At 39.6% G+C, this 16594-nt stretch overlaps 1 protein-coding gene across 1 annotated transcript in view; it reads left to right on the top strand.

Moving 5' to 3' along the window:
• The window catches only part of AFF3 (AF4/FMR2 family, member 3), a 618084-nt gene that overhangs the window by 583825 nt on the left and 17665 nt on the right, over positions 1-16594 (top strand). The window contains exons 17-18 of the mRNA XM_006887856.1: positions 9916-9979; positions 15275-15411. Of these exons, the coding sequence (XP_006887918.1) occupies positions 9916-9979; positions 15275-15411 (201 nt within the window). The remainder of the gene's footprint in view (positions 1-9915; positions 9980-15274; positions 15412-16594) is intronic.

Genomic DNA, 16594 nt, shown 5'->3' with positions numbered 1-16594 from the left:
ACTGTTCTTCAGTATTGTGGAGAGATTCCTGACAACAGACTTGTCCAAAGCAATGTGTTTTCTTATCTCCTGATTTCTGGTACCAAGGGTGTTAATTGTGGATCCAAGCAAGATTAAATCGTTAACAATTTCAATCCCTTCTCCATCTATCGTGATATTTCCCCCTGGCCCTGTGGTAAGAACCTTTGTTTTCTTGATGTTAAAATGCAATCCATATTGAAAGCTATAGTATATGATCTTCTCCATCAAGCAATTGATTTTAAATCCATGACAATAAAACTGTAATGTGAAAAGCCATTGAACCACTCAACTAGAACGTTGGAGGAGGGTTCTTCAAGTTTGATAAAGAAAAAGATGGTATCTCTTCCTTTAAACAATAAAAATAAACATCCCTCAAGATATCTCTGGGCTAGGAACCAAAATCCCATACCCAGGAACCACTTAAAATGGTGTCAAATATCTTCCAGGTTCAGTTGTTATGCATGGAGCACAGACCACATTGAGAGCCCAGGAGCTAAGGGTATAAAAATTAGTTAATTCTTCAAAAGAGAGTGTTGGGCACCTGGTGGTCTCCACAGTTAAGTTCCTTGTGACCCTGTTTCAGCCTCCATTCCTACATCTTCTTCCTCTTCCCTTCCCTTTCCTTCACTTCCTCTTCTTCCTCCTCGCTTCTCCACCATCATTTCCAGTCACAGATGAAGGTCTCTGATCCTTTCACTTTCTCTGACATCTCCTCATTGAACGTGTTAATAAGCAGTGAAATGGCCCAAAAAAGGTCACAAGAAAAGTCTGGCAAAATCAGAACTAGATCATTAGCACCTAAGTGGTTGAGAATTGATTGAAATCCTGTGATTGAGATCCAACAAGTAACAGATGCTATGCTGTCACTGAATTTTAAAAGCTGCATCATGGAGCTTTAGGGGGGGAAAAATGAACTCATCTTTTTGTATTCTAAATATTCATTAATGGTTGAGTAAACATGCAGTTCAGACAACAGCTGAATATAGTGGGTGCTCAATAGGAAGTGTTGAATGAAGCCAGCTGAATTAAATTAACATTCCCAAGGGGGAATGCCTTCCAGTGTCCCCCTCTTTCCTACGCATGTAAATGAAAGTCTTAGGTTTTCCATCCCCCTTTCTTGTGTTAGTTACCAATTATACAGACACCCAGTTCATGCCTTCGGTGCAAAGATAGAACTGAATTGGATTAAACATATTTTTTAAATGTGGTCCAGGTTAGCTTGTTCTGCATAAATTGTAGGCTTTAGAATAGTGACACTGTGACTTCACCTCCTCCTCCTCTAATATTTCACAATGCAAGGCATTCTCTCCTTGACAGCCACGCTTTTTAAAGATGACATTGGTGTGCTTACCAAACTTTGGTTGGGGGGCAGGGGGGCGGGGAAATCTGTGACAATTTACCTCAATTAGTGGTAACACTTGATGCAACTTGAAGCCTAGAAACTGTTCTTAGGAGTGCAAACCCATGAGCTGTAAACTACTTGGTGTCATAATTAGTGACAGCAGAGTAATTGGCCAGGGAAAATCTAAAGAGAACATCTGTGTCGTGAAAGCTTCAGTACAGAAGTCCTGGACAGCACTTAAGTGATGAAATACTTGGCTGAGAAATGAAGGTGCTCGTTCCCACCCGCCATATTGCCGTGCTGGGAAGACAGCGGGCCCTGAGTGCTAAAATTGCCTGCTGTTCTCTGAAGACTGCTGTCTCCAGCCCATATTTCACATAGACGAGTTGGTCACGATCATCACAAGCAGCCAAACCACCAAGCATCCCATCTGTCCCCGTGGCCCAGCTAACAGGAACCAAGCTTGCTAAATAACTTGAGGAAAGACACCCTCAGCGGGCTTGGTTGCTGAAGGCCCTGGCATGTGAAATGTGCTTGGGAGGAAGAAAGAGGGACTTGACATTTGTGATATAATTATGCTCAGCAATCTCATTGCTAAAAGGATTTTCCTTTTATGGAGGATGGGAAGATGCCCATACTAAAAGGTTAGCTCTCTTGCAGCATAATTTAGTCAGAGGACATCACTTGCAAACTTTGAGCAGGGACTATCACAGCAGGCTGTTCCCATGGGGAGGTTGTCATGTACCTTGTCCTGCCCTAAAGGCCACCCCTCCCAGCTGCTTCAAAGCTTTTGTTTTCCTGATAAGCCAATAGTGATGTTTTTATTAGTCTTTCTATGGATTTTTCCCCCCATAGTGAAATCTGCCTTTCAACCAGGTTCTTATTTTATTCTAACTATAGCACTGAGAGAGAAGTAGTGGAGGATTTATGGGGAAGGTAGGAGAGGAAACACAAGGCCTTTCAGATGTGTTACATTCAAATCTTATCGCTGATCATTTTAAGGACTTTTTAGGACTGTTTTATTTCTTTTAAATGTCAAATCTGGAGAACAACAGTCAGTTTGACAATTTTCCATTTCAAGAGAAGCACTTGTCTGCAAGGGTAGATGGCCTGTAGGAAACAATGAATGAGTGAGTGTTCCAACTTCTAAGAAGCCATAATCCTAAGACACTGGAGATCAGTAATAAAAAACACGGTTTTGGGGAAGCAGAAGCTGTTTAGCCGCCTAAATGCGGCCTACCTATTTCCCTCTGAAGGTGTCTCTGAGGTGACATAAAATCAGCACCAGCTCCCCACAATCTCTAATTCTTTTTTTTTATCATTTTTCTACTAGTTTATTTACAAATTTCAAGTACAAATTTGAACAAATTCTTTCCATTTCTCTCACTCCCCCACCTATCAAATTGTATAATCCAGTGATTAATTACCCCTTCCCCTTACACATCCACATCCCTCTGCTTCCAGCCTCTCCCACCCCCCTTGATCCTTATGCTCGTTCTACTATAACGATTTTATACAATGTTTATCCTTATGGGACGGAGTTGTTTGCTCATCATAATGCTCTCTAGTCCCCAGTCTCTAATTCTTATTCATATATATATATATATATGAATCTTATTCAAATATAAGTAAGTTCTGATTCGGTATATGAAGTGGAAATGAAAATTCTCCACAAAGAATTAATTGGAAATTAATTAATTTCATGTGATCACTTCTGATCACTTCTTATCCTTATTGTCAGGTGCCCTCAAGCTGACTCAAAGTCTTTGTTGCTGTTGTTGTTATTGTGTGCCATCCAGTTGGAACCATCTCATAACTGACCCTCCAGCTGATTTTCAGAGGCTGTAAATCACACAGAAGGTTACCTGTCTTTGTCCCACAGAGCAGCTGGTGGATTTGAACAGTATGCCTTTGGGTTGGTGGTACAACTGCTTACTACTAGACCATCAGAGTTCAAACTGACCATACATATAACAGAATGAAATGCCACCTTCTACTGTGCCAGCCTCACAATCGTTTGTATGTTTGAGCCCATTGTTACAGGCACCATGCCAGTCTAGCTTCTTATTTTCCTCTTGCCCATTGATGTATTAAAAATAATCCCTTAACTTCTTACACTAATCCTTTGTGTAAAAAGCACCTCAAAGTTTAGGACACAGTACCACCTCAGGGGCTTATCAAATGACAAGTTGACAAGTTATCAGATGATGGATTCATTTGGTGGTAGTTGCCTATTAGCCTGATTCCAGCTTCCATGAGAAAATGATCCAGATGTCTGCTGTGCAGAGAAACCCGTTTGTGCAAACACACTGAGCTCTCTCTCTGCCAGTTTTCACAAAACAGGATGGCTCTTCCACGGGGTGACATTTCACAAAAGCAGGAATTACCCAGAGAAGTCTGTCAACCTCTCTGTGGGAGACCATTCAACTCTCCCCAGCCACAAAGAAGAATAAAAGGCATAGCTGCTTTAATCTTCCTATGCCAGGAGAAATACAGGGATCTTTCAAACTCTTGCTGCTCAAAAACAAGACTGTGTGTTGGTGGGTGAGGGTGGCAGGAGAGCAAGGAGGAGAAAAGAAGACATTCTCCTTGGATCAAGTGCCCAAGGTGATTTCATTTCTGATAACAAAGAAGATAGGTGGCTGCACTTTGGCTTTTAGATCCTCACAAAGCTCCATCTCTGAAGAGCCCAAGATACACAGTCAGTTACACTTAGGTTATTTAAAAGAACTTTTATTAAGTCTGTTCATGGAACATCCTAAAATACCAGGCTGTGCTGTGAAAAACAACATGAACAGTTTCATTGTGTAAATGAAACAAAATTCTAGGTTTTCCATGTTAAAGTAAAATAGTAGATTAGGTGAAAAAATCTAAATACAGATGTAATTGGATTTTATTTTAGTACCTTTAGTATAGGGAACTCTGATAGCTTAGAAACAAGGGAAATACGATGCCAACTCAAAGATAAGCAATTTGAATGTACTAGCTGCTCTGTGGAAGATGAGCAACCTTCTCCTATACAGTTTACAGCTTCTGAAAACTCACTGGAGGGTCAGCTACGGATTGGTTCTGACTTGACAGCATTTAAAAATAACCGTTATTATATGGTATTCCAATACTGCCACAATGCTAACAATGGTTTTACTTCCCAACTGCTTGTACAGAGTCCGTACATGGTGCAAAGGTTAACATTCTCCATTGTTAATCAAAAATTGGAGGTTCAAGTTTATCCAGCTTTTTTTTAAAAAAAAGCTTGGTAATTTACTTTCAAAAATCAGCCATTAAAAACACTGAGGTGAAGGAGGAACTCTATGGAGCATTAATTCTACTGTGACCCACATGACATAAGTCAAAATCGAAGAAAGCAAACTGGTTTACTGACTTACATGCAGCTACCAGAAGAGTATGTTCACTGGACTGCTGCAAATCTGGGTATGTCTCCCTGGTCTCAAAGGCTTCATAATTACTCAGTTTAGGACTGTGGTTGTAGAAGTCCCAGAAAGCAGGAAAATTATGGTATTCAGAGTCACAGTATAAGGAATCATCAAGTCAATATATACAAAACGGAGAATTCTGATTCATGTGTCCGTGATAGGTGCCTGGATGGGATCCTTCCACCCTAGGCTTCTGTACTTACTGTGATGTGGTTGTGGTGGTATACTGTCCAATTGGAACCAACTGGAGCTGACCCTCCAGCAAGTTTTCTTTTTTTTTTTTTTCCAGCAAGTTTTCTGAGGCAGCAAATTGCATGTGAGGAAATTGTCCCTTCTTCTCCAACAGAGGAGCTGGTGAACTTGAACTGTGTGCCTTCCCAAAGGCACAAGATTCTTATCCTCTAGGTGCTCTATGGGAGAAAAATGGGCAGTCTTCTCCTCTGTGATTTACTGCCTCTTAAAATCTGCTGGAGGGTCAGCTTTTAATTAGTGCCGACTCGACGGCACACAACAACAACAACATTCTGATGTTGCCTGTTGGCTCAGGCCCAGGTTGCCCATGGTTGCTGAGGATTTTTGTTTTCTTGACGTTGAGAAATCCATGTTGAAGGCCTTAATCTTTAATGTTTCACAGTAGGGGTCTTCTTCACTTTCTGCAAGCAAGATTATGTCATCTGTACAAACGTAGGTTGTTAATGAATTTTCCTGCAATTCTGACACTACATTCCTCTTTATATATTCTCAAATGATCAACACAGAGACTGAAGGTTTTTTAAAAAAAAAAACTAATAAGAAAGATGAGTCAAAAATCCTTACAATGATGCATGTGGGTAAATAACACCCATAGTTTACTTACTGTTTAGCAAGTAGTTTAATAAGAAGTTGCTGTTATGTGTTGTCAAGTTGGAACCAACTCATAGCTGACCCTCCAGCAAGCTTTCAGAGGGTGTAAATCACATGGGAGGAGATTGCCCGTATTTCTTCCACGGAAGAGCTTGTGGATTCAAATCGCATGCCTTCAGGTTGGCAGTGCAGCTCCTTACCATTATGCCACCAGAGCTCCTTACTATAATTTAAAGTAGTACTTAATATAGAGTAATGGAACTCTGGTGGCCTAGTGGCAAGAAGCTGCACTGTAAGCCCGAGGCACATGGTTCAAGGCCACCTGCTACTCTGCAGAAGGATGGGCAATCTCCTTTTTTGTAATTAACTGCCTCTGAAAACCTGCAAGAGGGTCAGCTATGGGTCAGTTCCGACCCGATGGTACACAACAACAACAATATAAAGTAAGTAAACTGTAGGTGTTTTCTATCCACATGCATCACTGTGAGAATTTGTGACTCATCCACCATATCAGGTTTTTAGAAATATACTCACCAGGTACAAATAAAAGCAATATTAAAGAATAGATACTAGGAATTTTGGAAGCACAAGTGGCATCCACTTCCAAAATGGCTTGCCTCCGGAAACTCTATGAACAGTGCTCAGGCCTTTCGTTCATAGGGTTGCTATGAGTCACTACTACTCGACAGCACTTAACAGCAACAACATACAAGGAATTATGGGCCTCTACCATCTACACAGGGATCTCTGGTGGCTTAGTGGCAAGAAATTTTGCTGCAGTGCAAAGAGGTGCATGGTTTGAATTCACCAACTGCTCCCCAAGAGAAAGATGGGCAGTCTCCTCCCATGAGATTTACTGCCTCTGGAGAAAACCTGTTGGTCAGCAATGGGTCAGTTTTGACTCAACAGTACACAACAATAATCATCTCTAAAGGTGGCGTAGTGGTAAGGAGTTTTACTGCCAGCTCACAGGCACACTGTTCGAATCCACCAGGTGTTCGATGGGAGGAAGATGGGCAGTCTCCTCCCATGCAGTTTACAACCTCTGAAAACCTATTGGTGGATCAGTTATGAACCAGTTCCAAATCAACAGCACATAGTAAAAACACCACCACCATCTATAAGGCTTACTTAAAAAGCTAGTAAAACCCAGGATTCCACATCTTATTGCCAACAGAATTTGTCCAGGAAAATGGAATGTGTTTTGAAATGATGATCTGTTAGTGACAAGGTCTCTGAAAAAAAGGCAAAGGAGGGAGAAATGACCCAACTCATATACTAGAGTGTGGAGCAGATAATGATGTGGAGAATTTCAAGTTGCCATGGAGACATTCTCTGGCTCATTGGCTGTGATGCAGCTTCCCATCAGAAGCCACCATTCCTTCCTAAGCCCAGAATGAATTCAGTGCTATTCAGGGTGGATTTGTTTACCATCTGCAGGGTGTGGGAAATCAAAGAGGGTATGGGAGATCAAAACTACAAAGTATGGGTGATCAAAGAGGGTTACAACAGTGTTTGTGTTGAAAATGTACCAAGGAGAAAGTTGCACATGTGCAATGCCTGGAGCCCAGCACAGCTCAGAAGGTAATGAAATGCTCGGAAGTGGATTGAACACTATGCTGTGTGAGATTAAGGAGAGATTAACGAGAGCAGAGATGAGCACAGGCCAGTAAGACTAGAAGGGCTCGTTGTGTTAGGATGAGGGGGTAGCATTTGGTTCATTATAGACCCTCAGCAGCTCTGTATCCAGGTAATAAATGAACAGAGGCCCTGGGTGATGTAAACAGCATTGTCAAGAGCTAATAGAAGGGTTAGAGGTTTGCACCTACTCAGAGGTATCTCTGAAGAATGTCCTGATCATTTCCCAAAAAACTACCTTCCAGAGTTCCACCCTGAAACAAATACTAAGAGTGGGTATCCAGAAGTTATACATGTCTTCTTGGAGAGGGCTAGTGTTCACCAACACCTGAGGAAACTGTACAATTATGATCGAGGGCCTTGATGAGCACGTGATATGGTTTAAGATTCAGGCAAGAGCTTTAGGGTCGTTGAACTGAGTTTTCTTAATCCTAGAAATTGACTTTCAACCTTTGGTCAGGATGGCAATATAATGAAATCCATGTTTTATAAACCTAGGTCATGGAGTAAAACTCCAGATAGATTAGAGGAGAATGAAACTGGAGGTCAAGGAACTAGATAGAGAAGGTCATGGATGGTGATAGAAACCCAGGTTTTTGTCATAGAGGTAGTCATTGAGAAAAAAGTGATTATTTGTAAGAACGTATTCATAGTATTTGATAACAGAGGGTTAAGAACAAATGAAGGTATCTGAGATCCTCTCCTAAACACATTAAACCCCTGGGCCCAAACTTAGGTTTAGGAGCCAAATCTGGGCTTGTACTACAGGTGGGACCTGGTATTCCATTTTGAGGTGTGATGTATGTACATCATTTAAATAGTGGGAAATGCCAGAGTTGGAATGAAAGCAAGCAGTCAACATAAAGACGCAGGTCAACACATGGACAAAGAAGGAAAACGGACCATGTCAAGACACTCGCATAAGAAATAGGAACATCTAGAAGGTTAAGGAGAGGGTGGAGAGCTGACAGTGACAGGACCCACCTATGAAGAGACCTTGGGCTTCACCTGCCAATGAAAGATGAATGGAAGCTTTCAGACCTGAGTACCAGACAAAATGGTGAAGAGAGTGATGAGCCAAGAGAGTTTAATTATACACATTAAGAAAATGCTGTAGCTGGGACCCTCGTTTCTTTCTTGGACAAGTTAACTATTCTCAGCATGTTGCCACAGTACTGACAATATTTTATAGAGATGTAAAAGGCAGAAAAGCAAGATCTTTTTCTTGCTTCAGTGATTTGTGAACCAAAACTCATTATTTACCGAGATTTCGGTTTGTTTGCTTGTTTCATTAAAACCATTAAAATGAGGGTAATCATTCTGGATTATAGTATACTTGTCATGGCGTGCATGTTTCTTCCTAAGCATTTTGACCTCTTTAGATAAAGTGATGCTCTGACTACCAAGTACAATAAGGAAAAACCCTTTGGAATATAAAATAAGGCAGTTGAAAATAAGCATGTTACAATAGGTTAAACAATCCATGATTAACAACACTAATCACATCATTAAGAGGCATAGGGGGTCGTGTATTGGTCTGTTAACCGAAAGGTTGGCAGTATAGATCCACCTGTGCCTCCTTGGATCAAAGATAGGCAGTTCCTTGCTGTAAAGATTTGCAGCCTCAGAAACCTGATGGAGAGTCCCTGTAAGTCAGAACAGACTCTACAGCAGTGAAATCCACATCATCACATCCATTTAAGGTGCTCTCACGTATCAGCTGTATCCTGGCATGTTGATATTCATGAGTAAGTCAAATGTATTGCTTACCAGAAACAATATAACAAAAAGAGTTTTTGCTGATAGCACATAAAATACGTAGATTTTTTTTTTTAAATCAGACTAAGCATTTAAAGGTAATGTCTGATAATTGGCTTAGTGTACATGATGGGTCATTACACACATCGAATTGGTCTCCAGATGAATTACCTTTATCACTCTGAAGAGCTGGTGCTGGTCAGGGTTATTGCTTTAATAATGCTCCTGTCTACTGTTAATATTCACCAGCTACCTAATCAGAACTCTAGAGAATACAAGCAATGTTTGCATTGTTACAAGGTAGACATCGTTTTACAATTAACTACATTACAACTGGGATGTAATCATAGAGCATTACTCCTCTTCATTTTTCAGTGGGAGACCTTACAATAAATATACGTGTATATATATACAACTTTAGGTGCCACTTCTGCATACAAATGACATGTATTTTCCTACAAGCACATAAATACCCTCACCCATATCCGTGCAGTTATTGTGAAGTATACTTCCAGTCTTTACACTAAAAAGGGGTTGTTTATGTAAATATTGTTGAAATAAGCTATTTTTATACTGGCTTTCTTTAACCATGCAATAAAACTGATTGATTCACAAGTTAGACACTAGGGACCATGTTCAAGTTGCTGTAAATGTAGACCATTTGCATGTGTTTGGCATGTTTCAAATTGATAATTTAGGAGAAAAATAGCCAAGTTATTTTACATAGAGGCAGCAATTTGGAAATGCAAAAAAAATTGCTCAGTTGCATATTAAGCAGAGTTTTAAAATTATGATTCATATTTGAGCAAAAGGAAAGAATATTTTCAAATATCTTGCACTTAAGCAATGATGACATTTAATACCATTTTCTTCTTGCAGGCCACGCAGTGCAGATTATTTTATGCAAGAAGCTAAACGGATGAAGCATAAAGCAGATGCAATGGTAAAACCTTTTTTTCCCCCCAGATATGTTCTTCCAAATTATGTTTGTGCTGCAGCTTCATCATTGGGGCAATATAGCCAGGGTAATTATAAAATCTATTACAAGGATGGCTGGATCTGCTAAATAGAGGAATGTTTATATAATCAAGTTCTCATAGCCCAGTAAATTATTACTTCAACCAATAATGTCTAACTAGGAGGAAGCCCTTAATAAATGAATGTTTCCATTTTATTGTAGGATTTTAACTAGAGCCAGTGGAGTCAGTGAGTGACTTATTCCTTAAAAAATGCGTAAATAAATCTAGATTTGTATTTTCCCCTCTTATTACTGTGGCCAGTCCTTGGCTCGGTCCTAGGGGTCAAATCCCTGTCCAGAAATCCTTTAGTGCTTTTCATATGTATCTGCCAAAATAAATATTTCATCCAAAACTGTATAGCCTTAGAAACTATTACACTGCACATGATCAAATGTTTTCTTTTATTATTATTATTCATTTTCATGAATATTTACAGACATTTTTGGATTTCCATTCATTCATTGTTGCACTTTTCTCCCTGCCCACCACCCCCAATTCCCAGTTCGTTCTTCTCTTTGAAAAGTAAAAGTCCTCCATTGGTATACAGTCCCCCCGCACACACCCCACACCCACCCCAAGTATACTCCACTCTGCAACCTTCATTCCGGACTCTTATGGTAATTATAATACCCTATAATATATTGCTTCTAAACTGTTCTCTCCTTCATTCGTTTCAGTGCAGTATACATAAATTTTCCAGTTTTTCTCATTCTTACCCCAACCCTGATGTTCAAAGAATACCTTTGCTTACTTGAATAATCTGATTTGGAATACTTGAAGCTTTCAGGCACGAGACAGAAAACTTCTGGCTTTGTTTTCCTGAAAGAGATCGTATAGTTCTTTCATCTCGAGATCTCTTCCAAAAGGACTCCTTCCAACTGAATAATCCCAGTTCTGAGCTCATCAGGCAGTCATGACTTAGATCAAGAGGGTGGAGATGAATTCGGCGTTTCCAATGACCTTGTTCCAGTTAGGAAGATGCTTAGACCTTAACAGTTTTAAACCTCTCCAAGTTTTACTGATCTTGCTGTTAAGGCATTTGTTTTATATAAATATTACTGTTTAGGTCCACTAGGAAGAAGAGAGTAGCCACTGAGTATACAGAATACAAATCCGGGGGCTATAAGTGGTTAGCATACTCAGCTCCTGTCCTAAAGATTAGAGATCTGGTGATCTGATTTCAGTAATACTGACCACTAAAATCTTAGGGATTGCAGTTCTACCCTGAATCACATGGAGTCCTCATGAGCTGTCTTGATGGCACCTGGTATGTGATGCATGTGTCAGAGAATACAGAAAGAGACCAGGAAGTACAGTTCTGTTCATCCTCACAGTGTTACAGTCTACTGGAGAGTTTCTGATCATTATTGGAGAAGATCATGGAATTTAAGGCTGAATTAATGTACTTCCTGAATCTCTCATCTGCAGTTAGAGGAATATTCCTTCACTGCCATGTAATCCAACCCTTCCCTTTTATCAATTATTCATCTAGAAGAATGCATTCTGTTGTAGCCAGGCTATTCCTCTACCAATTCCTTGAACACACGTTGGCATTGAAGCAAATGATCCATTGAGCTTGTAGAGCTTCATAGACTCATAGGCCCAAAAGGACTCTTGCACATTCACATCTTCATCTTCCTCCCAAACCCAGCCTAGACATTGGACAGCATATTCAAGTCTTTGCCCTCAGGCCTCCTCAGCCTCCTCATGGTCCACATCACTTACTCTTTTCCTACTATGTCATTTGCATTGACTTCCCTTTTTTATTTCATCACAGGCAGCCTTGCACTTTGGATTATCTTGTGGGTACAAATTTTCTTTCTCCGTGTTTCATATGTTCCTGGAAGAAGCTTTTGTGTGTCAAGTACACATCGCACAGGAGTACTTTAGAAAGTAATGCTTGAATTAAATGGCTTCTTTAATGTGAAAGCACTGTCACCTATTAACTGTATAACATTGTTGAGTTTATGAGCACTTTAAATTTAATACACTAATCGGGCAAGAGTTTTGCTCTACGTGTCTGTTTTAAGGTATCATTACTATGAAGATTTTGGGTTTTGGCTTTTAATGACAAGGCTTGGAGTAATAGTTAGAGTATGTCACTTTTGATTGATGAATGAGTCATTTGAAAATTGGAGAGACGGTGCAATCCAAAATTGCGGTATATATCATTATCTAAAAAGAGTAGCAATGTATGGAACCAGATTACATGAAAATACAAAAATGATTGTCTATTATCCTTGCTCATGTGAAAATATTTTAACATAAGTTTAGACAGCTACAGATAACCCCACCCAACAACATTTATTACTCATTTTCAATTTGATATCCCATTTTGGCAAAACTGATATCTTGAGTTTTCTCTCCTCTCCTGGTATCCCCTTCTCATTGTTCACCTTCAATTGTGGTCCATGCCATCAACACAGTCACTGTACCAAAAAGAAAAATATTTGATCACACAAAAGTAGCAAATTTCAAGAAGTAGCAAATTTTAACCTTCACTGAAAGTGTTGGCAAAAATAAGGGCCCAGGAACTGATGGAATACTGATTGACATGTTTCAGCAAACAGATGCAGCTCTGAGCTTGCTCACCAGTCTGTGTAGCCAGCTGACTAGAGGAGACCAGTATTTGTCCCCATACCTGAAACAGGTGATAAACAGAATGTAGACATTATTGAACAACATCATTGATATTACAAATAAGGAAAATCATGCTGAAGATTATTCTAAAATTCCTAGAACAATACATTGATAGGGAACTGCCAGAAATTGAAGCAAGATTCAGAAGAGGGCGTGGCGCAAGGCATATCATTGCTGATAACAGATGAATCCTGCCTGAAAGCAGAAAATACTAGAAAGAAGATGTTTATATGTGTTTATTGAATGTGCAATGGCATTTGACTGTGTAGATCATAACAAATTACAACACTGAGTAGTTGTTGTTGTTGTTGTTGTTGATTGCCTTTGAGTTAAGAATGACTCATAGCAATCCTATGAACAAAAGGCCTGAAGCCCCTTTACAACTATCGACATTTAACAAAATTCATAGAGTTTCCAGAGGCATGTTGTTTAGGAAGTGGATAACACTGAGAAGAATGGGAATCCCATAATACTTCATTGTGTCATGCAAAACCTATACATAGACCAATAAGGTATTGTCCAAACAGAACAAGGTGTCATTGCATGGATTCAAATCAAAAAAGGTGTGCATCAAGGTTGTATCTTTTCTCCATATTTGCAAATCATTTGAGAAGCTAGACTATATGAAGAAGAATGTAGCATCAGGACTGGAGGAAGACTCATCAGCAACCTGCATTATATAGATGATACAACCGTGCTTGCTGAAAGCGAGTAGAACCTAAGGCACTTGCTGCAAAAGATCAAAGACTACAGACTTCAATATGGATTGCATCTAAACATAAAAAAAGCAAAAATCCTCACCCATGGGATCAATAGGCAACATCATGATAGATGAAGAAAAGATTGAAGTTATCAGTGATTTCATCTTGGTAGAAGGGTCTCTGGAAAAAGACATCATGCTAGGAAATGTGGAAGGTCAAGAAAAAAAGAGGGAGGCTCCCAGCAAAGTGGATTGACACCGTGACGGAACTAACCATGGACTCAGGCATTTCAGAAATTATGGGGGTGACACAGGTTAGGGTTGTTGTTGTTGTTATGTGCCATTGAGTCGCTTACAACTCATAGCGACCCTATGTACAACAGCCCTAAACCCTGCTCTATCCTGTGCCAGTCACACTGCCTCTGGCACACCCATCCCGATTACCCCAGTCACAGAATCAATCCACCCCCTAGAGGGTCTTCCCCTCTTGCGCTGTCCCTCCAACCCTAGTGTTCATATATTCTGTTCTTAGAGTCACTGTGAGTTGTAACTGATTTGATGGCACCTAACAATAACAATAGCCGTCAGCGAAATAGCCAAACACATGTGCTAAGAGCAAAATGTCGAGATGGAAATGCCATAATTGATTTAAGAGATGCTCTTAATATCTGTCTGAGATCAAATTGACAGCAGCATCTTGATCTAGAGTAGAGAGAACCCTTAGGTGGGGAAGTGAGTTTATGTGAATAAAGGGAGAGCAGCCAGTAGGAAGAGGATGAGAATGGTTACACATCTCAAGAATATGTTACTGAATTGTACGTGTACAAATTCTGGCATTTGCATATGTTTCATTGTATATATTCTCCATAGCAAAACAGAGAAATAGAAAAAAATAGTAACATAAAAGTTATCAAAGTCTTGAACCATCAAAGTTGAGGTACACAAGAAAGTATGAAAATTCTTAGGTTCAGTCAGAGCTATCAGTTTGTGTGCAGATTTAGCATAGCATGGCAGGAGGAGCGTCACATATGTAAACCATTAGAGATGAGAAGGATGGAAGTTGATAGTGGAAACTTATTGAAGTTTGAAGTGATTCTGATTGGAATTTTTCACAAACATATCTCATGAATATTGTAGGTTCAGTTCCAAACGTCATCAACAAAATACATTTTATTGTTGTTGTTGTTATTTCCCAGTGCATATAAAAATTATGCTCTGACAGGAGTCCAGAATGAAGGCTGCATAGTGGAGTGGACTTGGGGAGAGGGATTATATAACAATGAAAGAATTTTTCTTTTCAAAGAGAAGAGCAAACTGGTGGGGGGAGGTTGGGCAGGGAGAAAAGTGCGACAATGAATGAATGCAAATCCAAAGTCTCTGTAAACTTTCATTAAAATTAATAATAATCATAAAGTTATGCTCCCAGGACTATAGCCTGTTAATAATAAAATAGTATCATGAAATAGTTTTAAATATTGTGAGAATTACCAAAATGTAACAGACAATGAAGACAAGTTGTTGGAAAGATGTCATCAATAGGTTTGGTTGACAAAGGGTTGACACAAACCTTCAATTAATTTAAAAAAGAATGCAGTATGTTCAAAGTATAATAGGACAAGATTTGCCTGCGTATAAATTTGGTACAATTCTGTGTGTAATCATGCCATCACTAATCCAAAGCCAGTAGCATTTTGTGAGGGACTAGAGACCTTGAAAAGGAAGTATCCCAATTTTTGCCTCTTTTATTCCATAAATAGGACTTTGGAACGAAAGGTTGGGTTTCTCAAAGTATATAACCTACATGAAAATAGCTTTTTAAAATATTTTTTTTTAAAAAATGCCCTATTAAAGGAGACATTGTGTTGACTCTGTTGAGCAGGTGGAGAAGTTCGGAAAGGCTTTGAACTATGCTGAGGCAGCCTTGTCATTCATTGAGTGTGGGAACGCCATGGAGCAAGGCCCAATGGAATCCAAATCTCCTTACACAATGTACTCAGAAACGGTAGAACTCATCAGGTGAGGACTGTGTTTTCTTGCTGGAACTCAGGGCGGGGTCAGGAAGGGAAAAGGAGGAGTATATGTAAGTTCAAAGAATATTGAGAATGTAAACCTGCACCATCAGCCAGTAGTAATCAAAGTTGGCGCAAAATATGGACACGTAGGATTTTGAAAGACCTTTCACATTCTCTGCCTTCTTTGCTCTCTGAACAAAACAAGGCACCTGCTTTTTTCCTCCTCCTAGGAAGTAATTTTTAACTCATTCCACCTCTGAATTGCTGCTTTTTAAAAAAATCCCAGTTCAAGTTAGTGTAATCAAAATATTAGCAAATTATTTGTTGTTATGTACCATCATGTCAGAATTGGCTCATAGCTGACCCTCTAGCAGGTTTGCAGAAGCTGTAAATCACAAAGGAAGGGGCCTTTCAGCTTTCTCCCACAGAGCAGTTGGTGGACTTGAATTTCCTGCCTTTGAGTTGGTGGCACTTCTAACTGACTGGGCCACCACGATAGAGACCTGGAAAGACTCATGCTTAATTTCTTCCTAATGAACCATGACAGGAATTTTACCCATCAACCTACCGACAGCTTTGTAATATAAATGCTGAGTAAATGCATTTTTCTGAGATCTCACAACTCATAAATAAATTTGACAGTGTTCCTCAACTCTCTGTACTGTGACCTAGTATGTTACTGAAAGGAAAGACAGGTCACCTTGAAGCCTCCTTAGTTCCGAAAAATAAATTAAGTGCAGTCCATAAAAGCTACTAGTTTCTCATAACAAATGCCATTAGAAGTAATTACTTGTACATATTCAAAACATTCCCAGGACCCTGTTGCTGTGGGAAGATTAAGAATCCCTTAACAAAGAAAAAAAAATTAATCCAAATGTTCTTTGGAATGCAAGGGATGAAAAGTGTTCCTGAACCTAACTCTGGAAGGCCGGAAGTCTACCTTTATTCTGTCAGTCTCAGTTATTCAATCATAATTCAAAACTTTAAAACACAGATATGTAGCATTTTTATAGATAATTCTTGAATTTATGGCACTCCAGACCATCTGTAGTATTTGAACTCATGCTATCAAAGAACAGAAGTCACCAGATGGTCTCTAAAGTCATCATAGTAATGGAAATGCTTTGCTTGGGTGTCTGGAGCAGCGGATCAAGTAAGAATTACCAGCATATCAGTATGCAGTTAAG

This window comes from Elephantulus edwardii, unplaced genomic scaffold (genome assembly GCF_000299155.1).
Source record: "Elephantulus edwardii isolate Elephantulus edwardi_28Jun2011 unplaced genomic scaffold, EleEdw1.0 scaffold00062, whole genome shotgun sequence".
NCBI lineage: Eukaryota > Metazoa > Chordata > Mammalia > Macroscelidea > Macroscelididae > Elephantulus > Elephantulus edwardii.
Note: the sequence above shows the minus strand (reverse complement) of the source record. Positions and strands in the feature narration are given on the sequence as shown.